We start from the raw sequence: 25,783 nt of genomic DNA on the forward strand, positions 1-25,783 counted from the left end.
TTCTTACGCTCCTTAGCCAGCCGAAAACCACACTTACCAGACCCGGTAAGTTACCCGCACTTTCGAGAAACGGGTCCCTGAGCTTATACAACTTCGCAAGTGGTTTTAAATGGACTTATAAATGGAGGGGCTTATATACGAGGGGGCTTATAACCGGAATAAAATAGCCGTGTCAAAACGAGCAATAGCAGTGTTGATCGAAATACGTTTTTCGTTAGCTCGTTTTTTTTTATTATAGCTTGAAAACGTCATAATAAATCGAATTCGTTTCAATAAGAACTTATTATCCCGCAATGATTTTTCCATTTTTTTTACAGAAAAAAAGGAAAGCTAAAAGGGGGCTATATCCGCGGGGGGCTTAACGTTAGCTAATCATGTTCTAGAAATACAATCTCTGTTTTTGCGTTGCAAAGTGCGCCAAAATCCAATAAAGAAACCCGTTACTTTGAGCAGGTGCATGACCTCACCACCTCGAGAAGCTTGTCGATATACGGTTGCTTTCGCCTTACTGTAATCGGAGAAACTTCAACACCAAGCGAGAGGCAAATGTCTCGCAGAACAGATACACTGAATGTCGCTTTAAGTTTTCCACTAGAAGCTGCAAGATCACAAATGTTATAAGTGTCGTACATCACAGGATGATGAAGGGCAACTTGAATGGAAACATCGCTACGCATTTCACTCAAAACTTCCTCCTGGTAAGCACTTAACTCTTCTTCTTCCTCTTCTTCAGTTACAATGTCAACATTTCGTTTAGCCGCCACCCTGGAAAAAAAGCTCTGAATTTGCTGGCAAGTCAGAAATTCATTTATGGAAAATAAACGTTTGCCACTGCTGTCTTTAGCAGCTCTCATTTCTTGGGTAACAGTCGCTGGATCAACTTTTCTTCCGGATTTTTGCCCTATGTCAAATTTCTTCAAAAGGTACTCCTTTTGTCTCGGATTAAATCTTGCCTTCCGTACAAACGAACTTCGTAAGGCCCAACCCATACAAGGAGGAGAAACTTGAACTTCAGGGCTTTCCTCTTTTGACTGGTATGTCACATCAGGCAGCTCGGAGATCTTCGAACCCCCTCTCTCAAGTTCCGCGGCATAACTTAACATTGCTCTGTCAAGTAGCGTCTCTTGCTCTAAAACACGTTTGTGTTTACCGCACTGTAAGTGTTGTTCCAAACTGGAATGCCTCTGATATGACATTACGCATCCTTCCTCTGGACATGAAAACATCACAGTGGTGGCATCCTTACTTTCATCCCCACCGTCATCTTCTCCATCTAGCGAGGACGCTTTTTCCGGGTCTGTAACTTTCTTTGGCTTGAAAGGAACAAACTGGTCATAAACGCCGCTTTCTTTTTCTTGATCCTCAATTGGAATAAGTCTTGCCGCAAAAGGTTTATCGAACTTGCTCCAAGGCACAAGTTTACCTGGGCCGATGTCAAATGCCTTCCATACCCTGAGCCCATCGCTCTCGTACTGAAAATTGTTCAAATAACTGATGCCATCCCAAGTCACTGTTTTCTTCGGTTGCTGTTCAGGCGTTGATGCCAGAGTGACTACTACACCAGGAACTCCCCCGGATGATTCAATGGCGACCTTCATATGGCCAGCCGTTTCAATATCATGTCCCTCGTTGAGGTAGAGTTGCATGTGACTTTTTATGGTTGCAGCCTTTCTGTCGCATGCCCCCTTCCCCCCTTGAGGATCTGAGAAATCCATTCTTCTCAAGACAAGCCCCGCCTGATCTGCTTGTACCTTGGCGCCCACAATATTCCAACCACAGTGATAACATCCTGCGTTATCTGACCTGTAAAATACAGATTTGAGGCTCGGAATTGCTTTCTTCAGTTTCTCTAGGACATCTCCCATTATGGCAAGAACTGTGCTACTGTCCTGGCTGCAGGACTGAAAAATATGAACAAACGTCATAGTCTCAAGCTGACCAGCTGACGACCTTCTTGTTGCCACTGTGATGTGCCACGGAATGCCACGCTTTGCAAACCAATCGCGTTGACTTTCTCTGTATTTCCGCGGTAAATACTTCATCGCCCAATCCTGTTCCAACATAACAGACTCTTCGTTTAAGTTGTCGATCGTATTTACTCTGGCGTCGTCCTGGTTGACGGAGCGAAGGAGATGAGCCTTCCATGTCACGATGCTATGCTTGGCCTGTTCTGTAGAAAACGTTAACTCGTCAAGCTCTTCTTCTGACATTGTTACAAGGTTAAGCGCTTCTTCTATTTTGTGAATGCTGTGCTCCAGGCGGTTACAACGATCGCACACTCCATCGTGCGTGTGATCACAGTTTCCTTGGTAGTCGGCGCTCTTAGCATCGCTAAGTGCATACTGTCTGCAGTGGTCTGGGATGGACGACGACTCTGAAACATGGACCTACCAAAACAAAAATGGTTTTGTTAAATATGTTGTACTCGTTAAAAACAAGTTTTAAAAAATTATTTGACGTACCTTGAAGTCGCTTTTCAGGTAACGCTTCGCCAATTTCATTTCCTTCTTTTGCTGGTTCGCCCATGTCATTCCCATTCCAAGGTCTCCTAACTGGTCAGCAACATTTTCAAGGTCTTCAAACGCTTTTGAACCAGAAGCAGTAATGTAATCAAGACCCTGCAGGGATTTTCTAACAGATGCTGAACAGACATCAAGAATTCGCAGCAGAGAGCTTCGACTCAAACAGGTTATGTTTGACTCCCTGCAATACTCTTGATACTGTTGCACAATTCGCTCCGGAACTAAGTTCCGAATAACATTTGGCACCACGAGCACCTCACCAGAGGACAGTGACAACTTTTTCTGCCCAAATGGTAAATCTTGAACGACATACTGGCTAGTTATAAAGGAAATAAAATGATCAACCATCTCAGGAGGAGCGCACATTCTCTTCTGCACTGCTTTTGGTAAAGGAGAGCCTCTGCCATGTATCAACATGTGCTGTTTAGCAATCTTGAAACGATAAGGTGTAAGATTCGGAATATATCGTTGAAGAGACTTGAAACTGATTTTGTCAACCATAATTGACAGTATCTGACGGCGTGTCTCCCACTGGGTAGCACTGTTGTAGCATTCTGTTAGTGATTCCAGTAGAGCGCTGTCCACATTTTTCTCGCCATCGGCTTCTGAAGGAAAGCGTTCACTGATTTCCTTTGAGGGGACCAGGGTATGCCATAAATTACCAGAATCTTCACCGGCTATGACCTCCAGTGATGCAGCAACAGTCTCTCCCGCCTTCTTAACATAGTAACGTTTCGTCCTTTCACTGGCTTCGCTCCAAGGGATCTGTAAGGAAGAACGAATTGGACTTATGTCCCTTGAAATCAGGAACCTGTTGAGTGTAGATCTTGACTTGTCAATTGGAGTGCTCTGTTGAAAGGAACCTTGTAGGCTCTCCGAGTCTGATGGCAGATATATGCTCCCGACGATAGGTGTATCGGCCTCAAACTTGTGCAGTGTAAATGGAGTGCTCATTACCTCAACTGAACTTGAACTGGCGCCGGCTTCCTAGAAAACACAGGCGAAAATAGTTCACAGAGACGAAGCAAGCTATTCACCCGTGCTTGGTAAAAGAGGAGGAGAGGAAGACGAGGAGGAGGAGGAAGAGGAGGAGAAGAGTTTAAATTATAATGAGATAGAGATAGTCGCTAGTGAAAATATTGATTATTTAAAGAGGATTATTTTCCAACTTTACTTCTTTTCAGAATAAAAATCTTTGCTGATTGGTACTGGGCAGCTAGAAACTCATTTAATTGAATCCTTTGTTGCATTTTGTTACCCTCCTACATTTTTCTTAAATAAGGTGTGATTTGCGTTTTACGATGAAGTGGTAAAATTCTTCAGCCCAGCGAACACCTCGAGCGCTTTGAATCCAACTCCCCCCTCCTCGTTTCACCTGAACTCCCCCACCCAGTATAATCTCGAATTCTTGAATGCCATAATCAAAAAAAAATTTCCCGAACTTTAGAAAGTTGCTAAACCATATTCTAAGAAGTATGCGACGTCTCGTTTTCCTGGAATGCTCAAGTAATCACAATTAGACATACCCCGAGCCGACAGGGAAAGCCCCCTCCCCGACTTTTTTCGAGGACGACATTTAGACTTCAAAATTTTCTGGGAGAGGATGGTCCTAGACCCCTCTACAAACTCGCGCTAGTTTCCAAATCCTTCCAGTTAAAAATAGGCTCTGCCGTCCCTGGCCGGGCGTAGGTCTTTTTTTTTTTTTTTTTTTTTTTTTTTTTTCAGTTTTTCCAGTTAGAATCTGAAGTTGCACTTATGTCCAGTGATTAAAATTACGTAAAATGAATCGTCTTCTCACCAACATAGTAGTTTGTACCGGAGTGGCAATGCCTTCGCAATAAAAAGTAGCGGTCGGTTCTTTCAGCAGCGTCTGCTCTTCACAAAGTGACTGCAAGATTCCCCTACATGATCTACACGCACCTGTCAATAAAAGCAGCCTGTTTAGACAAACATTTCGATTTATGGAAGAAACGATAATATCAGTAAAACAGAAATACATACCCGAACCCACAGGAAGTAGTAGTCCAGTTTTTCTAAGGATAACCTGTGAGAACATTTTCGTAATTCCTCTTTCGGCTTTTGGAAATTTGCTTCGCACGTTTTTGTGCTTTGATATCGTTTCAGGTACTCGACACCTGTCGGTACCCCGCACCCAACCAAGTCCAAGGCGTGATCTATGCGAAGGACAAATCGTCATCGTCTTGATGTTTTCTGGCATTGAAAACATGGCCGAACGGGCAAGAATAAGCTCAACCTCGTTCCCTATATCTTGAAAACCATAAGATGTCTTATGCTGGTCAATTTGCTTTGTACAGGACAGCAGAGGTACTATCTCTCTGGACCTTGTTCTGTCTCTGCGATCAAAAGAACATGGCCCACCAACTACCGACTTGAACGAACAGCAAACTTCCATGATCGATGTTTTGTTTACAGTTCCTTACTGTTTCTCTGGTGTAATAATAATTCAATTTATTCATAGGTCCAAAAATGCAATTACGATTTTCACCAATCCGACGTAACGACGTCCAAAAATCTAATTAGTTAATTACGTTCTTTTTCACAGAAAGAATATTTCGGGATCAAAAAGCGCAGCGAAGTAACATTATTTATAACACGGGTATTGGCCACTATCTTGGTTTCATTTAATTTGTTACTACTTTTATCGTTATTACTTTTACCCTTAGAAACGTTCAGAATTCTGTCTTGTGTTTTTTGTTGTTGTCGTTCTGTGTGCGTGTGCTTTCTTTTGCAAATTTAATTCACTTAGTAAATCACGCGGTTTTTGCAAATCTATAATTCACTCATCACGAGCTCTCACTTTTAGATGTATGAAGATTGGAAAACTCTATAGAAAATGTTTTTAAAAACGGGGATGGACCCTTACTGTGATTTCTCTTCCCTTTCTTTATCTACAGAGATCTTAAAAAAAAACTCGCTTATGATCAACGGACGAGTAAAACAAACAGTACTTCGCAAGTATATTTCACGCACACGATGCAGTTTAACATAACAGTCGAAACTTTTAATCAGGTTAATGTAGTTCAAATCTGCTGCGTTTTACCTATTTCTAGTTTAATTTATTCATGGCAGTAATAAAGAAAGAGGAAAAGAAATTTTCCAATTATTTGTTTTAACACAATAATATTACGCAATAACGAAATGGACTCCGCATCAGAGCGAACGGATACTCTGAAATTTCCATCTATGAAATGCAGCCGAAATATGTATTGGTCCGTTACGCTACCGAACTTTCGATCCAAAGATTTTTCTACTGCGAATGAAGTAATGTTTCCTTTTAAATGTCGCTTCATTTTTTTTCTAAAAAGAAAAACTGTGAACTGTGTGAACCCGTGAACCTGTGAACCTATGAACCCGTGACAGTGTGTCACGCCATCTTTTTTGCGCTTCGATCTCAAGAAAATGCTGATAAATCTGAAGCCTAGCGGGTCATTTATTTTCATTTACCCAGAGCTTTGTCTTTATATTATGATCAATAGGTATACAGTGAAGCCATAGAAAGTCATTATAGGGAAATCTAAGTTATCGCCCATGGGTAAAATTGGCAATGTTTTGGTGCTAAAATGTGGTTGCTGAAAATTTGCATTTATAGCATGCTATTCTTAACCTATTTCGGACGGAAAAGTAACTTAGGTTTTAAATGTTTTTCCGTGAAACAGAAAAAGAAGACCTAATAAAGTAATAAATGTCATTTGAAGGTTAGTAACACTCTGCGGATTAATACGAGAGTCGTCGAAAGTTAAGGAAAATTCCATCCTGCCGGAAGCGGACTTTGAGCTCAACTGAGTCAAAATCGTTTTTCGCATCTTTACGCGAAAGGAAACGGTATTTGTAAAAACTAACTACGGCTCAGTTTGTTTCTCACTAGGGACTACCTATAAGCAAAATATGAACGAAATCGATTTTTTGACTTGTGCCACCACTTGGTCGATATTTGTGGAAAGCCGCTCTTAAATTTTCCCCTGAAGCAGCTGAGAAAGTTTCGGGTTTAATGCAAAGAGAATGATCCGCCAAAATGATCGGTGAACTCGCGGAGCCGGGCGAACTGGACGCTGTTTCGCCTTTCTTCGCAAGTTTAGCTTCCAAGTGGGCCACTTTCGTCTCCAAAGCTTTCACAGTCGCTTCCATCATTACAGATCCCACCGCTGCCACCAAATGTAAGACTACTAAAGACACGACTACTCTCAAAAACAGTTTATCGTACATCAGTCTCAAACACAACATGAAAGCTCGACTACAAGCATGTTCGCGTCACAACTTACAATGTATGCCCGAGCTAACTCGGGCTCAAGCCCTACGCTACAGTAACCGTGGTCGAGTTTACTGAAGACCTTACAGTCTCTGAACTCAGTGACAAAATCTTCTGTGATTGGATCTTGGACATTCTGTGTGCAGAGCATTGATTTGTTTAGGAGGCGAAGATCAAGGCTGACTCTGATGTCCTTAGGGTTTTGTGGTTTTGGCTGCACTACGATCGGTGAGCACCAGGTGATTGCTTCATGGTCTGGAACTTTTTCCATGATGTCGCTTTTGACGAACTCCTCAATTCTGTTTTGTAGAGGTTCAATGAGATGATACCTGACTCGTCTAGTTTTCTGGGCGATTGGTACTGCATCTTCTTTCATAAGCAAGCGAATTTGAATGTCTTGGCCATCTCGAGTTGCCTTGCCGACTCCTTGGAAGAGATTCTTGTGGTGATGCAGGATTTTCTCTAGCTCGGAGTTCTCATTTTCGACTTTTGTTCACGGCTTTGTTTGGCTCTTTTAATCCTCCAGTTGCATCAATCTTTAGCATGCGAAGCTCGTCTAATCTTGGTCTTCTGAGTAAAGGTAAAGAGTCAATCTTTCCTTTGATCACAACAATAGTCTTTGTCCTTTCTCGTGTCTGGTTTTCAATTTGCACTGTACATTCTCCTTTCATTGGCAGGTCGCAGTTGAGTGCTTTTAGCTTGATGTCTGATTCTTGAAGTTCCATTTCCGGAGTTTGTGTTTGCAGTTTTCAGAACTGAAATTCGTCCATAATGTTCGTGTCTGCGCTGGTATTTGGTTCTATTGTGGTTTCGATGCCGTTTATCAGGATTTTACAGGTCTTCTGGATGCCTTGGCTCGCTTTGTGAATCTGCAGATGGTGGATGAAACACTCATCGCTCAATGTGTTGCTGAAATCGGACTTCCGGTCAATTTCTTCGTTTCACAACACTTGGCGGACTTTCCCATAGCAATTGCTCGGTCTTCGGTGACTTCTTTGGCCTTGGTGATCGCGTCTTGTTTGCGGATCTTTTTGATGGCGAAATTTGTCGTATTGTTGATGAGGGCTTTTCCTTCGCTGAGGATTTGCGCTGTGTGGTTTACTTCTGCAGACACTTGCGTAGTGGTTTCGCTTTCCGTATGCGGTGCAGAGAGCGCCGAATGCCGGGCATTTTTGCGTGTGTGTACGCCTACATCGACCACATGGTCTTGAATTTGCGAGTTCCCCAATGCGTTGAATTTCTTTTTCTTCGTTAGAAATCTTCTTTTCCATTTCGGTTGCTTCGTGATTAGCTTCATCGAGGATCTCTTGAAGTGTCCAAGTTTGGCGAATGGCTTTAACTCAAATTCTTCTGTTGCGCATTGTTTTGATCAGATGATCTCAAATGGCGTCATTTTCATCGGGATACTCGCATTTCTTAGCGATTTCTCGTACGGGAGCGTAATATTTAGCGAGTGATTCGTCGCTGGCTCGCAGAAGATTGCCAAGTTGGAATCTTGCATAATCTTTGTTTTTCTTTGGTAGAAAGTGGTGGCCCAGCTTTCGAATGAAATTCGTGTATTCATCTCTGCCTTCCCTTGGCATCTCTGGTAATGATTCTTCTAGATCGGCGATGTCGCGGCCACCGTAGATGATGAAGCCATCCTTTTGTAGCTCAGGGTCGTTAATGCCAAAGAAGCGAAATTGTCGTTCTATGTCCTTCTTCCATTTGGCATTAGAAAAGATGGGCCTGGGCGCGAAAGATGGCGGACGTGTTTTCTGAAGCTCCGTCTTCTTCTCGATAAAAACCAGGATGCCTACAGAGGCGGATAACGAAATAAACCATGAAGAGGCTGATAAATCGAACAAGTATCCTGTAAGGAAAAGTGAATCCCGAAGAAAGAAAAGAATGCGAGAACGAGGATCTCAGACTGATGACGAAGCCCTTAGTGATGGCGAGCAACACGAGCATGGCTGCGCGATGTGCAACACGAAGCTGAACGACATACAGTGCAAGCTCGATAAGTTGATATCTGTGCTACCTGAAATACAAAACCTGAAGATCCAAGTAGCAACGCTCGAAAAGGAAAACGAAGAGCTTAAGGAGAGTCTGGAGTTAACACAAGCAGAAGTTGAAGGTTTGAAGGAGCAAGCCAGCGTAACCGCGGCGACACTAAAAGCAACAACCGCCAAGATAGTCAAACTAGAAGAGCTAGAGCGCAGGGTTGTCAAACAAGAATGCTTCAACAGAAGAAATAACATCAAATTCTTCGGCATCAGCGACAATGAGCAGGAATCCCCAGAAGACACAGAGGCAGTTCTGAGAAACTTTTTTGACAAAGAAATGAAATTCTCAAAGAAGCACCTTGATGAAATTGAATTCGAGAGAGTCCACAGAATTCCAACTCGGGCACGCGAAGAAAAACCAAATCAGCACCCAAGACTGATAATTGCCAAGGTATCTTTCTTCAAAGATAAGCAACAAATCAAATTACACATCAAGCACCTACCAAGAGGAAAAAAGTTTGGTGTGGCTGATGACTTCCCGAAATAAGTAGATGAAATAAGAAAGGAGCTTTACCCGGTGCTGAAAAAGGCAAAGAGAGATCACAAAATGGCTTTCTTCAACGTCGAAAAGCTAATTCTTGACAAATCTGTTTACCGAGGACCCGAAACAAAAAACTTTACACTTTACGGTCGAATCATGGACAATAATTAATTTGGTTAATCATTTAGTGCCTCTGTAGAGCAGTAGGAATGCTTACGTGAATCTCAGACAGGAGAATTCGCCCTAATTGCTGCAGGTATTTATGTTTCGTGTTGTATGTTGTATTAGTTTGCATAAGTTTGTTGTTTTATCGCTCTAAACTGTCTCTCGCTAGCTCTAAATTCACATGCTCATCGCTCCAATTGTCCGCAATGAAATCTGTGACTGGAAACTGCGTTTCATTTTACTTTTCATGTATGTATGGTCTTCAATGTTTTATCTCTGAATGTTAGAGGGTTAAACAAGATGATAAAGCGACGTCAAATATTCCGATGGCTGCATCAACAAAAACCGGATGTAGTGTTTTTACAAGAAACATATTCTTCTGCGCAAAATTTAAAATCGTGGGAAGCAGAATGGGGTGGTAAAATGGTTGGAAGCCATGGCACTAATCACAGTCGAGGAGTAATGATCTTATTCAAGCCAAAACTTGATGTAAACATCGAACAAATTATTTACGATAAGAATGGTAGATATATCCTTGTTGAAGCATTGGTAGAAGGCGATAAATTTGTTTTTGTGAATATTTACGCCCCAAATGACCAAACTCAACAGGTGCAATTCCTTAGAGGGTTATCGAATTCCGTTTTAAACAAATATGCCAGAGAAAGAATGGTCCTAGGGGGAGACCTAGATTGTGTTATGAATGAAATTGACAAACGCGGAGGGCGTTCTTTCGAACAAAAGAAGACAGTTATTCAAGAAATAAAAACTCTAATGAGAACTCACAATCTTATAGACACCTGGAGCTGCAAACATCCAAATGAACAAGCATTCACGTGGAACAATTCATCCATGAAGATATATTGTAGATTAGATTACCTTTTTATATCAAAAAGTATGGAATCAGCAATCTATAACGCTAAAATTGTGCCAAATATTTTTTCTGATCACTCTGCTATAACTCTGTCAATGTCCCTAGAAAGTAATGAAACAGAGCGTGGCCCCGGTTTCTGGAAATTTAATAATTCATTATTAACCGATAAGTGTTATACGGAGATGATAGCAAAGCAATTACCAAAGTTCATCTCCAAATATTGCAGCCTCAGTGACAAAGGCTTATTTTGGGAAATGATCAAAGTGGAAATCAGAGCATCAACAATAGTTTTCGCTAAAAATAAAGCTAAACAAAAACGAAATGAAGAAAGAGATTTGCTTAGGAGATTCAACCAATTACAGGAAAAGATAAGATCAAAATTTAGCGAAGCAATGAAAGCTGAAATGGATCGAGTCAAAAAAGAACTAGCAAAAATTGCCTCTAGAAAAACACGAGGAGCGATGACACGTAGTAATGCACAATGGTACGAGTTCGGTGAAAAGAACAATAAATATTTCTACAACCTGGAAAAAATAAACCACAAGAAGAAACACGTTACCTCGTTAACAAAAGAAGACGGTAACATAGTTCACGAGCCTAAACAAATTTTAGAAGAGGAGGAACGTTTTTTCAAAGAAATTTATCAAACTAAAAATGTCTGTCCGGAATCTGACAATCTCGAGCACCTTTTTGACGGCCTGAATACTCTCAAACAGGAGGAAGCGGACACCTGCGAAGGGATGCTAACCCTTGCGGAATGTACCAGTTCGCTGAAACAATTTAAGAACAATAAAACACCTGGGTCCGACGGCTTTACTATAGAATTTTACCGGTACTTCTGGAATGACATTGGTCAAATCATGGTTGATAGCTTTAACTATGCTTTTGAAAATGGTGACATGTCAATCTCACAAAAACGCGGTATTATATCGTTAATACCAAAGAAAGACAAAAAATATCTAAAAAATTGGAGACCAATCTCTTTATTGAACAACGATTACAAAATTGTCACAAAGGCTTTAGCTTTACGCCTGGAAAAAGTGTTACCCACGATCATTAGCCCGAATCAAACGGGATACGTAAAGGGAAGATATATAGGTGAGAGCATCAGAATCATAACAGACATGATGTCCTTTACTAAAAAGAAAAACATTCCAGGCATAGCGGTCTTTCTTGATTTTGAAAAAGCTTTTGATTCTATTGAATGGTGCTACCTTCAAAAATGCCTTGAAGTTTTTAACTTTGGTCCTCAATTAAGACAATCGATCACAGTCTTGTATAATAACACATCAAGTTGTGTTTTGAACAATGGGTTTGCCACCAAACATTTTAATCTAAGCAGAGGTGTCAGGCAGGGTTGCCCACTCTCAGGGATCTTGTTTGTTATTGGTGTAGAAATTTTAAGCAATGCAATTAAACGCTCAAAGGAAATAGAAGGTATTCAAATTGATCCAAATAAATCTAAAATCCAAATAAAGATAACCCAGTACGCCGATGACACAACTGTTTTTGTTAAAGATATTCAGTCTGCTCACAAGCTCTTTGATCTGCTGCAACAATTTGAAAACTGTTCTGGTCTTCGAATAAATCAATCTAAATCAGAAATACTTTGGCTGGGATCATTGCGTCAGAGAAAGGATTCCATTCTAAATCTAAAATTAAGTGATGAGCCGGTCTACGTTTTGGGTGTATATCTGTCATATGATGAAGAACTTGCCAACAAAAAAAACTTCTTTGAAAAGCTGCCTAAACTTAAAAAGACACTGAACATTTGGTCGTCTCGAGACATTTCTATATATGTAAGAGTAAATATAGTCAAAACGTTGGCAATATCCAAACTAACTTTTATCTGCAGCGTTTTAGACACTCCAAAAGGGTTTACCGATAAAGTAAATAACATAATATTCGATTACATATGGAAGTACAAGAATCCAAAACTAAAAAAAATGACTATAATCAAAAATAAGAAGGAGGGAGGACTTAATATGTTAGATTTTACGTTATTTGATAAAGCGTTAAAGATAGTCTGGGTAAAGCGCTTGTGCGCTAATGATAAAAGACCATGGAAATTTATCCCACTATTTTTACTTTCCAATGTTGGCGGCAACCTTCTTTTCTGGTGTAACTATAACATTCAATATCTACCCTTGGATGAAAACTTACCAAAATTCTATCGAGATATAATTTCCCACTGGCAGCAAATTAATAGCACTAACCCGAAAACAAAAGGAGATGTGTTAAATCAAACAATATGGAACAACCAGTTCATTCGAGTAAACAAGTTATCTGTTTTTTTCCCTGTTTGGAAAAAAATAGGTATTGAAAATCTCTCGTGCCTTTTCGACAACGAAGGTAAAACCTTGATGACTTTTTCAACCTTCATGCAGAAATACAACGTCAAGAGTAACTTTCTGCAGGATTATAGCCTTCTATCTGCAATACCACAGGAATGGAAAACTATGCTAAAGCAGGAATGTCTTCCACCGTCAACTGAATACGTACCACTTGCAATCGAAAAAATCACATGCAAAACAATTTACAATACTTTACTCAATCACCAGCACTTCCCTCCTCCAACTGCGGAGAGAAGACTCATTGAACGCGGTTTTTTCTTTCAAGAAAGACAAAAAATCTACTTACTTCCTTTTAGTGTCACAAATGAGGTAAAATTATCCATGTTTCAATATAAAATAGTTCATAATATCCTGTATACAAACAAAATTCTGTACAAGATGAGAAAGAAACAGCGACCCGATTGTCCTTATTGCCATGATATTGATCAGACACCACTCCATTTATTTGTGGAATGTCCAATTGCTAAATCCTTTTGGAATAAATTTACAAAGTGGTTCAACGCTACATGTAGAGGAAACATTGCATTAGAGCAAAACGAAATTATATATGGGGTTTTAAAATTCACATCGTCCGGTTTAACCCTAAATCACCTGATCATAATTGGAAAATACTTTCTTTACATTAATGCAGTACAAGATGACAAAAGACCCCAGTTCACAGATTTTGTCCCCCTCGTTAACGAAAAAATTGAATTAGAAAAATACATTGCAATTATGACCAATAAACTACTCTCTTTTAATAAAAAATGGTCCAACTTTTTGAACAATTAATGTTTAGAGTCTAGCTGTGCAAAGGCATATACTATCCATTTGTAAGCAACTAAATTACATTCATTAATTTGTAAGTAATTGTATTGTATCGTAGTGTTAGTATTGTTCTTAGTAGCGTAGGTATCGTTTCGTTTTGTTAGTAATATCGCATTGTAAGTAGTTTCGTATTTTTTTTTTAGCACTGTATTATAAAAAGTATCAACCTTAACAAGTAGTATTTCTTAACAAGCGTGTTGTAATTTGTTTGAGCACTCAATAAAAAAAAAAAATGATTCTTCTAGATCGGCGATGTCGCAGCCACCGTAGATGATTGAGCCGTCCTTTTGTAGCTCAGGGTCGTTAATGCCAAAGAAGCGAAATTGTCGTTCTATGTCCTTCTTCCATTTGGCCCATCGGCTCGTGATATTTGTTGAGTTACGATCGATGGCGAAGGGTGCAATATTGAGCTGTCTGTTCGTGACAGTGATGTGCTGCATTTGCTGTACTTGGGCTTGTGGAGCGCTGCTAGTGCTCGCTTCAGCCGGATCAGTCATTATTCTTGTTGCGTTTTAGTTTCTTCTCTTCTGGTTCTTAGATCCCATCTCGTCGCCAATGTAATATTCGGATAGACACGAAGGAAGACACGCGTTCACTCTCAGATTTGATTTACTGTAAATCTTAATCTTAGGTAATCATGTTACAAGTACATTATTGTATCACGTGTCTATCAAGCGGTGTAATCACTACAGAAACAAAACTGTGTGATACCCTCTCGTGGATCAAACTTTTTTAAGCTTCGCTATGGCAATTTTGATGTCGATTCTCTCCATTGATCTTTTTCACGCTCAGCTTGATACCTGGCCGTGGCGTGAAAGTTTGTCCAGTTTCTTCTTTGTTTTGTTGGCTAAAAATGCCGAAATTCGTCTTTGGTTTACATACTTGGACATGCAGCCATACACAACAAGAGAGGGGCTCTCAAATAAGCATGTGGATCTAAACAATCTCCCCCTATAACGTTAATTCATACTAGTGCCCAGGAATCTAGGAAATGCGAAACATCTCGTATATGTTCGACTCGCATTGTATTCTTCGGTTTTACGTTTTATTTATACCTTTAATCTTCCGAAATTTGAACCAGAATATTTTTTTAAAAGGTTTTGCAAAAGGAACGATTACATTTCCTTGTTTCTGTATAATTCCAAGTGTGCCAAAATGACCTAGAAGACGAATTTGAACGAGACCTTTTGGTCAAACCATGCCAATCCCGCAACTGGCACGCTCTACATCAGACACTGTAAAATAAATGTACTTAAGTTTAGTTCTTGTTAAAGTGCCCCTGGGACGAAAATTTCATTTTCCATCTTTTTGCATTTTCGTGTAGAATATGACCTTCTTACTCATGTTGGCAAATTTCAATCCTTTACGGCGATGGGAAGTATTTTTTTTGTAGCCTTTTATTCGAGATTTCATGGCCGCCATTACTTGGCCTTGGTCCGAAAGTTAACAAGGCCGCTTGGCTCAAATTACAGGAAGTGACGTCATTGGCTCAACACGAAAAATTCCGCTTTGCTAATTTTCATATGGATTCTACTTCATAAACTGTATTCTGCTGTTATTTACAGTACTGCACAAAAGTAATGAGAGCAAAATTCGTCAAAATTCGTCCTTTGTTCTCACAAATATTCAAGGAAATTTTGAACGATATTTTGCGATCTCTCTTCAAAAATTCAAAGAACTTTCGAAGAAATGTTGCGTGGTCAATCGAAAATTCGAAAAAGCTAACGAAATTTCGATGAAATGAAGTTTCGAAAGAGTGAAGAATTTTTGCATAAGCAAGAGGAAACATCGAAGAATTTTTGCAATAATGAAAGGAATATGGAAATTTTGTGACGTGCAGTAAGAGAAACATTACACCGTATCATCCGAAGCCTACGCGGTGACATGCATGTACTGTATTTGTTTTCATTTTACCACGCATATTTCTTTTGCTCTAGAGTATGAAAGTTTTTTGGGACATACATACATGTAGAGATAATCTTCACATCAGCTAAAAACATCATTTTAGATGAATGTGATTTAATCTGACAAAAGATCGTGACTTTTAAATCGGACATCTTTGTCAACCTTAATACCGCAAAACGCGGATAATTATGTAAAGGTATTCAATTTGGGTTCAAAACCAGGATGCGCATGAACATCGACGGGGATGTGGGACACATAATCTGGTAGATGTTATTAAAATGGATACAAACAAAAAGCGCTGAAGCACCTTCCACCACATGCGACAACACAAGAAAGCAAGCGTAAAGGGAACGGCCGACTGTGCGTTGTCAATTTTACCACCTCCAACGGCAAATTTATCCAGTGGACTTTCTATTTCTGTTCTGGGTAAATGTTTTCTCATATTAAAGTTTGCTAAACACGTTGGTAAGATGTGGAATCATCCTCAGATAAACCGGAATCAAACAAACCGCTTAACCGCATGACATTTTGTTTACATTTATGTGAGCGATGGTATGGTGCCCAGACTTCTCTCTTCTCGCAAATGCTTTGGTTGCTACGGGCGCATTCTTTTGAATTAGGTGAAATGAACAATAGATTGATGTTGCTTTACTAAAACATCATTTTATAACCCACTACTTTATCATTTTTAATCGAATGTATGCCAACTTCGGCCATCGTACCTAATCGAACTCAATCAAATTTCGATGGGGTTGGATTGCTCCCATTTTATTTTTGTGAGAGTTCCAATGTGAAAGCAAGAAAGCAAGTTCTAATCTTTCTACCTTTTATTGGTTAACAAACTTACATGACAAAAGAAACTGAAAAGGTTGAAGCTATTCTATTATTACATGAATTGATCTGAAAATAAATCTATCTCGTTTGATGCATTTGACATGGAAAATTTCAAACGTCTACTCTTGCCTAGTTGTCTTCCTAGTCTTCTTTGGGCAGGTGCACTTCACTTGACCCCCCCCCCCCCCCCCCCACGGAAACTGTTACCGCATCTATTCCTATTTAAAAAAATAACAAAAAGAGATACTAATGAATTGTTTGCCTAGTTAATTTCTTTTCATTGTCTAGTTTATTCCATTAGTTCTTCTTTTAAAGGGAAATATAGTGAGTCAAAATGCCCAAGAAATGTCCAAAATCGTAAATTTTGAGTATCGTAATAAAAAGTTGCCTAAAGTGATGCGACTTATAACGAAACGCAATAAACCAAGCAAATTTTGTATGATGAGTTGTTTCCTGAAACCCTAATTGACACACTAATTTCCCCTGAATATTAGGTCACATATATCGCTAGTAAACTAAACTGACATAGTTGTACCTGAGAAACTCTGCTCCGATTGACGGATGAGATCATCTATGTGGTCAAGCATGCTGTCGGGGTTTACCAAGGAAGATGTCCGGGGGACAACAGCCTCAGGTTGGGAATTCGTCCTCTGCAGTGGAGTAAATGGTAGCTCAAACGAACTTTGCCAGGAGTGGATTTCAGGAGAGGATTTCAGGAGAGGAGAACTGGGGATGCAGGTGTCGGCTCAGGGACTGCTGTGACTGGCTTGCTGTCATCATCGCGAACATCTTGTGTAGTGTTGCCTCTTGGCTGGCGAATTGGCACTCCAACCGTTCCAGGATTCCCCGGAGAAAACGTAGCTCCATCACTGCTTCATTGTAGTCAGTCTGGGCAACCTGAAGCAAGAGAACACTGTAATCAATAACAGGTCATGGCATGTATGTTTTTTTTTTTTTCAAAATTGGAAAAATTGGCCTTAACAGATCTAAACTTTGTTTTAAATCAGTCAGTCTGGATGGTCTGATGCCCCAAAGTAGAATTGAACTGGAGCCATACAAGCTCCTTTGGTCCATTTACACTTAGAGCAAATTAAACATGTTTGATTCCGTAAACTGAACAAAACTAAAAGAACCTACCGCATTTGTTTTATCCAGTGAATGTATTGCCTTGTCTATTAATCCCCGAACACTGGAATCTTGGGTGGGCTTCTGAGGAGATGTAAGTATGGCTGAGCTTAGTGTCAAATCATCTTCACTGTCTGACGATGAGTCCTCCGGGGTTTCTTTCAGCTTGCTGGGTGACGCAGTAAAGAGAATCTATGGAAATTAAAACAAAATGAGAACACGTACGTACATACATGATGAATGGGAAATATAAGTACAGACAAAGTCATGCACGCACTGATGGCAAATCATGGCAACCTATTACTGCGTTCCGGATTTATTACAAGAAGAATCTTGGCGCCAAAGTGATGAATGAATTATAATTTTCAATAGTATTGAGTTAGTGCGAAACCTTTTGTAAATCTGAGCTAAAACAACAAAAACCAATCTCAAATGCGAACTAAGTCAGTTATGCACGGAGCCTTTAATATCAAAGTTATCGCAGAATGAGCTTGATCCTGTGAACGTGTAACACACAGCTTTCAAACTGATCTTTCAACTATCATGGGCAAATTAAATACTTAAATACAGTCATACCTTTCCTTTTGGTTTTTCCGCTGGTTTCCGCTTCTCCTTGATGTTTTTGGCTTTCCGGGCTTTTTTTGTTCAGTCTCGGGACGGGACAGCATCTGAGATCTAACGATGACAACCAAATAAGAAAAGTAAGTTTAAAGCTGATGTGTGTCTCCAAAACTTAAGCACCATTCAAACCAACAAAACTTGTTTAATTAAACCAGGTTTAACAAACTGAAAATTGGTAACAGAAAATGGCTGAACCATTAGCTTTGACATGGGATTCACGTAAACTTTAAGTTATGCTTTCATTTGTACTAAATCTATCTACTAAATCTACTAAATCAAAAATCTGAAAGCAGCTTTTAAGAAGGAAACGATTTTAAACTGTGTTTAACTAAGCAGCTTTTAAACATGTTAGAGCCTTGGTGTGAAGGGGGCATAAGACTTAAAGCGTGGGTATACAGTCGTTTCGTCCCATGGTCATTTCGTTCCAAGTCAAAGTCACGTCGTTTCATTAAAAGTGTTTGCGCTCCGCAACAGAAATAGATTATACAGCTCATCTCAAGCCGAGAAAAGATCAAGAAATTTGTCTCAAACATGTCCGTCTCTCCAATTGTCTTGCGTATACAATCAGTTAAGGTGGATTTCCACTGTCGCATAAATTTTACGTCCGTATAGACGTGAATTTAGCTGGCTTTTCGCATGTAAAAAAATTAGAAGAAATGTATGAGCCGCGTGTGTAAACGTTTACGTACGTAAAGCCAGCTAAATTCACGTCTTTACGGGACAGTGGAAATCCACCTTTACAGTTGTAATAGACAATACGTATGATAAACACAATGGACCGAAGAACCGGCCACGCGCGCGGTATGCAAGTTGACGCTCACAAACAATGCTAAATCTATGCTAAGTATCTTTTAACTTTCCATCAAACCATATTTAATTTTTTTAGTTTAGTCAATTGCCCTTAATTGAATCTTACGAAACGTCTGTACGCACATTAAATTTACGCGACAGTGAAAATCCACCTTAACATTTGTTTTTAAAGATCGTTGTTAAGGTGGATTTCCACTGTCGCGTAAATTTAACGTGCGTACAGACGTGAATTTAGCTGGCTTTACGTACGTAAAAAGAATAAGAATCAATGTATTAGCCGCGTGCGTAAACGTAAAAAGTTTAGCAGCGTACGCACATTAAATTTACGCAACAGTGTTTGTACTTGTTATTTTTTCTGTGAAAATAGAAAACCTTAGACCCAATAACTGTAAGACAAATCTAAAAATTACTTACCAGTTTTCGTTTTGCTTTTGCTTGTTGGCGTGGCTGCAGATTGTTTTCAGTGTTCGGTTCTTGTGCAGGTTTTTTAATGACAGGATAGCATCTTAAAGTTGCTGATTGTTCCTTCTTTGCTTTCCCCCAGATAACACGAAATTTCTGGCCCTCTTTCAGTGGTGACGGATCTACTATGGCTGACCGAAAAACATTGGACTATTGGCCATGATTCCAGTTGACACGCGCAATTTGATTAGTCTTTTTTTTTTTCCTCTTAGTTGGACAAAAGTCGATAACTCAACAGCAAATGTTAAACTGTTAACTGCGTATGGACTCTTTATATAGGATAACAAAAGTTTGTGCGGATCGAAAATCCTGTTATTCGATTGGTTTTTTAGATCCTTTGGTCTTGTATTAGGTTAAACTTGAATTCTGATGAGTTTGATAAACAATGTATTTGTAAAACTAATTAGAGATTGACTTCAACCACTTGTCAACTGACAAGTTCACACCTATTGTTTTGCGTAGAAACAAAACTTAAAAAAAGTCACAACTGTCGGCAATTTTCCGTTTTTTGCTTTTCAAGAAGCTCCTTACATAAATTTTGTTTTGATTAAGCAAGAGATAATTTAAGTACGGAGCCGTTTCGTATCACCTCCAGTCTTCACATATTTTATTTAAAGCATCGCGCACGCGGCATGCCTTAACATTACATGTGCGGCGCGCACAATCAGTACAAGTCACAAGTTTGCCTGTATTGTTTTCGAAAAGAGTGTGTTTCCAACCACAACAAAAAGCGTGTTGTCAGCCCGGTTGTCAGTTGCTTTTGCAGAAATTGTTAAGTTAATTTAAAAGAACATTCAATAACACTTTTTCTTTCCCTATCTCGTTTTCTAACTTCAGCTTTATTTTTCTGTTTACAAAAATACACTTTCGGTACTGTTGAGTCGCCTTTATGGCCTGTAGTAAAATAAAGAGCGACGTGTACTTTTTAAGCGTGGTGCGTGCGACACGCAGAATCAATGTGTTAACTTTGTTTGTGATGTAACTATCAAAGAGGTCAAAATCGCGCACGCTTTCGAAGGATTATAGACGTAGAAAATAAAACAATTCACTAGTACATCTACGATGCAGCTTTTCTAACAGACTGATTTTTCTAATTGAACTTTTTTCGCTTTTTTTTTTTCGTTGCTGCTTTGTTAAGTTGATCATGTGAACAAGGGGGAAAACAAAAAAATATGGCTTTCATGGGGTGCGTAACAGTTGGTCATTGCTTTTATTACATTTGGTGGCTCCCAAAGAAGCCGTTTTGTTGTTTACGCATGCTTCGTGCAATGCAGTGCAAGTTAATGTTTGGTTGCTCCCCCCTTTGCGAAGATAACTGCTGGAATGGCTTCTCTGAGGACATGGTCAATATACTTGTTACACTTCTCAGCTGTCAAAATGAAATGCTGGGCTAAAACGGGAGTGAAACTAGAACCGTGTGGTGCTAAGAAAACCAGAGAATCGGAAGACGCAAGGACGAACGTGAAATAAGTCGTGAGCGTGGTTACCGGACACAAAAGGAAATTGGGGATAACTGGAAGTGGTATCTCTAAGATCCGCTACTTGAACTGAATGGTCTTTGTCTTAAAAAAGTGAAGATAAGCACCAGAGGCTGTGAAAGTAATATCCCTACGACGAAGACAGAAACTGGTAGTAGAATGGACTTCAGACAAAGTGTACAGAACCAAATTGGAGATTCTAAGAAAGGAGAAAAATGTGACCAGAAAGGCGTCACGCATGCAGACGTGCAAAACATTGCGTTGCCGAAACGACTGAAAAATGTGTACTAAAATGTGACCGTGCACGAGAAAACGTATCTTAACGCTTACCCGTTAAACTGGCAAAGGCATTAAGCATCCGTCAGTCATCCGTTAGAAAGTTTTCTTAAGAACGTTAGAGGCGTAAGCCCAACCATTAGACGTTAGCATCGGACCGTTAGAACGGATAGTGCAGCCGTTAGCAAAAGACATGTATCCGTTAGCCGTTTATAGCATCAGACCGTTAGACTGGACAGCATAACCGTTAGCAAACAATCTGTATCCGTTAGCGCGGCTAGAGAAGCCGTTAGGATCCGTTAGAATAAACCAGCACCCGTAAAAAGGGTAACGATTCCGTTAGAATGGCATGACACGCGTTGAAGTAGAACGTGGTCGCCTAAACACAGTGTGAAACAAGAGCCTAACGGAGGGTGGCTCTTGTAGTTGGCTTCCATTTAGTTCAAAACAATCATGAGATGTAGCTGGGAATGCGGGAACTATCTTTACCGCGAAATCAGACAGTTTTGTAAACCAGGAACGGAAGATATCGTAGCTCCGGGTCCATGAGATTAAGTCACAAAAATAAATTACGACCCGGAGTAAAATCAGTAAATTCAACAGACTTCTCTCCTCCAGCGCGCTTCGGTTCCGATTTGCATATTTGTTGACTTACCATGAACTTTTCCTCACTCTACCTCAAGCATTTACTGTCTCCGGCCGCAAAATGTAATTGTTCAGTTGACTTTAAAGATGCAAGGCAATTCCGTTGGTTAAGGGCTGGGGATAAAATAGGAAACTTCAATTTTGCAAAATTTCATTCGCGTCCAGTGTGAGCGATAAGATCGATTACCCGGAACAAACGTAAACACTAAAGGCTGGTTTCCATATGATCGCAGATCGCAATAAGGTCTGCGATCGTCTGCGATCATATGGCGCAGACGATTGTAGACCTTATTGCGATCTGCGATCTGCAATCATATGGAAACCAGCCTTAAGAGTCTACTGAGTAACGCAAATTGACGCTTGACGCATTTCTATGTTCAGTACGTTAGCTTGGATAAAGCCAAAATACCATCTTTTACAAGATTTAAAGCTTCTACTAACATTATAAAATACTGACAGAAGCCCTTGTTCGGACGTAGAAAGGAATTGCCACGCTGAAAACACTGGCAAGATTTTGGTCACGTGCTAGGCAACCAAATTCCTTCACATGTATCAAGTTACACAAAGTGCTTTCAAAAATTTGCATAAAGTTGTTTACATTTTCCAAGATGTGAGAAACGGCCATATTCCGGCAGGAAGTTTGATGAATATTTTGATAGCCTGTTGTCTCGTTTTCTCTGACTCTGAATCAGAAGAAACCAATTTTAAACAACATGTATATGACAAAAACAACATTATCTGATGTAACCAGCGCCAACAAAACGCCCGTCGCTTCGAGACTCGTGAATCCAAAGGTATCGCTTTTCGCATTCTGTCAAGAAATTGAAAGCGTGATCTTTCGCGAATCCACAGCTGGATTAAACAGTTACTTTAAAAAACTCTAGACAAAGTCATTGTGTAAAATAAGTATAACCGACAAAACCATTTGAGTTAAACAATAAAAAATGTTCACCCCGACTGGCAAGTGAAATTGTTTGCACGCTCGTTTAGCGACGTTAGTTAACCTCGGACTAACTTCTCATCTCACACGACAATCATCATCGAAGGACTTGAATTCGGCGTTTGTTTATCTCGATGGGAAAGTGATAGTTTATATCACTGAGTTTTGCTTACGGTGGAAATAAGTATACTTATGATTGTCTCATCGACGACTGACGAAATCAGCACTTTGTGATTCTTTAAAAAAAAAAAACGTGAGTGTAAGACTACTAATGGTTTGGCCTGATTATGTGTTTATAGCATCGGACTGAAAGCTAAGCTATTCGTGCATTAAAACTGAAGTCCTTAGTTGTAAACCGTCAGACAACCGTTAAACGTCTCCATTAGAACAAATTGGGCAACCGTTAGAACTTTCTCTTCATCCGTTAGGCATACTTAGTTAGCCTTTAGAACGTTAGAACAAAGCGTTAGCACGCTTTGATCATCCATTAGGCACAATTACATAACCGTTAGAACGTTAGGATAAAACGTTAGAATGCTCTGCAGGCCGTTAACTATCCGTTATCTATCCGTCCGTTAGCGACCGTTTAACGGATAAGCGTTAAGGTACGTTTTCCCGTGCACGGTCATAAATGTCTACAGTGATAGGAAATGTGTGAGAAATACGATCACCCATCACGCGCCTTAATCCTCGCTGTGTAAAAGAACAGTCGTAATCGGACATGAAAGACAGATCGGCGCCTAAAGCGTTGTTGATGTGCTTCAGAATATTTGTATAATTGAGGAGTGACTGATACGATGCTAATGGCAGGAGGAAAACTGCGCTTGAAGTAGTCGCCGAAATATACCACGCCACAACCTGACAGACAGGCATCGAAGGCAAAAAGATTAGGATTTGCGATTGTGACATTGGATGGGATGACAGACACGCCATTGTAATGCTGCAAAAGATAAATTCACCATGCAATATCGGCACGCATGTCATCAGTAATTTGCCGTGGAGAACTTCGAGAATGTAGATCACACAGGGCATTGAGCAAATGAGACATGTAATTGTGACCCGGGCGGACACAAGCAGAAACATATGATAATTTTCCCAGCAAAGATTGTAAGTCATGCTTCGTGTAGGTAGATTTCTCTAGCCATTGTTGTAGTTTGACATTAAGTTTGCGAGGCGAAATCTAGGGACGGTCAGAGTCATTGCAGAGGTGTCAATTTCAACCCCTAAACACACCATGCGATGACACAGAGGTACATCTTTGGCAGCTGATGCTAACAAACCGAACCCATCGAATAAAGTAGTCCTCCTTTGAAAAGCAAAGTGAGAATGATTGGGTTTACACGCTCCGTAGAAATCGTCGATATATACGTCCACCAAAATTCCCATAAGGTTAAGAATATACACAACGCTTTGTGTAGTGCGTTGGCAAGCTAAAGTGGCTGATCAAAGGCCAAACGGAAAGGCTGAATGAAAATAAAAGTACAGGAATCTGGCGATAAGCGCGACTCAGGTCTCTTTTAAATATGTGGCAACCACTGCCTTCCGTGTTGACAAAGTTCACCAGGGATCTATCCCGGGTAAACAGAGTCTTAATGGTTCATTGAGATAGGAGTCTTTGGCGATCCCATCGTTGACAGAGACACCCTCCGGAAAACTTGAATCGTGAACGACTCTGAGTTCGTCAGAGTCACGCTTTGGAATGCACAAAAGTGGTGAGATGACACAATCAGTGTCAAAGGGGTCAGATGTGAAAGGCCTGCAAATAGAATGATGAACAAGCTCTTTATGGACATAAGATCTCAGGAAAACGAAGGGTGATTAGAAAAAGCAGAGGAAGGTGGAGACCCCACGAATTTAATCGGCCAGACTTAACGAAGGAAATCAACAATAATTCTGTCTTGGTAATGTTTAAGATAAAATTCAAACTGTGCTAAATTGAAGTTAGTCTGGATTGGAATTCGTGCACCGGAAAAATTAGGAGCATGCACGGTGCTGACGGCATTTGCCAAAGTAATCGCATTGTCTAGTCAATTTTTGTCTTCTGATTTAGACGTGCCGGTAAAACTGCTAGGAATTGGGAAGCGACGTTTCGCACATTGCAGCATTGCGTGGTCTGAATCGCAAACACGGCAACAGTGAATGTCCTTGTAAGGCGCTTCTGTCGGCGAGCAGTGACACTTGCCTGTGTAATTCCACTCCTTGCAATAGGTGTCCTTCTTGTTGTTGCGCACTTGAGAAGACGTGGTTGAAACACAAGGAATGGCCGGTGCTGGAGGCAAATCGGCGTGGGTGAAGAAAGTTTGTGCCCTATCCTTTATCTGGTCAAAATGTTGGAGAGACAAACGCCCAGCTTCAACCGCTGTGTTGATTGAAAAGTGGAAATTCCGTACGCTGTTCCAAGAATATGTGGCAGCACGCTCCATGAGCAGTTTGACTATTGAAGAATTCAAGAAAATCACCCACAAACTCCGAAATCTCGAGTTTGTCGTAATCTATCTTACCTTTTGCGGAGAAAAGGTAATCATTAGGCAAGAGGAAAGGATGTTTGCGCTCTTGTTTTTTTTTTAGAGACTGCTCGCTCCATTGCAGAATGATAGCTTAGTACAAAGTTCGCAGAATTAAAGGTACAATAGACAAAGACTGATTCACATGTCAGGTAACAGATATCATTGACAGCTGATATTTTACAATCTTAATTAAACCTTTTGACAAGTCAAAACAAACAGCTCTAACAATTTCATCCCAAGCCCCCTACTGTCCTTGCTTTTCAGGCGTTCGATATTATGGGCCCATAACTGGACCAGAACAGCCTCATCTTTTGTTTGCTGTCGCTCACGGCTCTTCTGAGTCGAAGGTCCGGGCTTTGATGGCTCAGTTGGGACCGATGGCATTTGTACTGTGAGATTAAACTGCTCTACTCCTTGCTGCATACCATGACTTGAAGAATAATGAAACCCAGGAGATTGGAGGAATTCCCTCGAGCCACTTCCAGGAAAGTTCAATGGAGACCCAGGTTGGTAAGGAGAGTACTGGCTAAAAGGATCGTTTTGATATCTGTTCGCCATGATGGTGAGCTGAAAATGCGGTCGAGTCTCTATATTGCGAAACCCTGTAGGTAACAGGAAATCTGTCTGTCTTCAAACCTGGTGTCGACGTATTATTAACAGCACTCCAT

The 25,783-nt window shown here is 40.3% G+C and overlaps 1 protein-coding gene, 2 long non-coding RNA genes and 2 pseudogenes across 5 annotated transcripts in view; 1 reads left to right on the forward strand and 4 right to left on the reverse strand.

The window, feature by feature from the left end:
• Positions 1-20,323, forward strand: part of LOC146454772 (uncharacterized) — a 132,426-nt gene extending 112,103 nt beyond the window's left edge. For both annotated transcript variants that reach the window (XR_014859176.1, XR_014859175.1), the window contains exon 2: positions 19,352-20,323. This is a non-coding gene — a long non-coding RNA (uncharacterized LOC146454772). The remainder of the gene's footprint in view (positions 1-19,351) is intronic.
• On the reverse strand, positions 2,224-5,071 carry LOC146454776 (uncharacterized). Its single transcript, XM_085095017.1, has 2 exons — positions 4,321-5,071; positions 2,224-3,509 (listed from the first exon to the last, which is right to left on the reverse strand). The coding sequence occupies exons 1-2, from the start codon at positions 4,933-4,935 to the stop codon at positions 2,442-2,444; spliced, it is 1,683 nt and encodes a 560-aa protein (XP_084951143.1). The 5' UTR covers positions 4,936-5,071; the 3' UTR covers positions 2,224-2,441.
• Positions 16,390-18,530, reverse strand: LOC146454777 (uncharacterized). Of its 2 annotated transcripts, XR_014859173.1 has the most exons (4): positions 17,953-18,530; positions 17,389-17,568; positions 16,787-17,148; positions 16,390-16,469 (listed from the first exon to the last, which is right to left on the reverse strand). It is a non-coding gene; the product is annotated as an uncharacterized LOC146454777 (long non-coding RNA). The 2 variants fall into 2 exon arrangements; XR_014859174.1 differs by lacking the exon at positions 17,389-17,568 and having other exon boundaries at positions 17,953-18,522.
• A 2,848-nt stretch (positions 20,324-23,171) lies between the features above and the next one.
• Positions 23,172-24,635, reverse strand: LOC146454778 (uncharacterized; annotated as a pseudogene).
• Positions 24,622-25,673, reverse strand: LOC146454779 (uncharacterized; annotated as a pseudogene).
• Between the last annotated feature and the right edge of the window lie 110 nt (positions 25,674-25,783).

The sequence above is a fragment of the Pavona decussata genome, unplaced genomic scaffold (genome assembly GCF_977016875.1).
Source record: "Pavona decussata unplaced genomic scaffold, jaPavDecu1.1 SCAFFOLD_300, whole genome shotgun sequence".
NCBI classification, from domain to species: domain Eukaryota; kingdom Metazoa; phylum Cnidaria; class Anthozoa; order Scleractinia; family Agariciidae; genus Pavona; species Pavona decussata.

Coding starts and splice junctions, on each gene's coding strand:
- LOC146454776 (XM_085095017.1), bottom strand. CDS start 4,935: ATGGAAGTTTGCTGTTCGTTCAAGTCGGTAGTTGGTGGGCCATGTTCT. Junction 3,510..4,320: donor CGGTACAAACTACTATGTTG/GTGAGAAGACGA, acceptor TGTGTTTTCTAG/GAAGCCGGCGCCAGTTCAAG.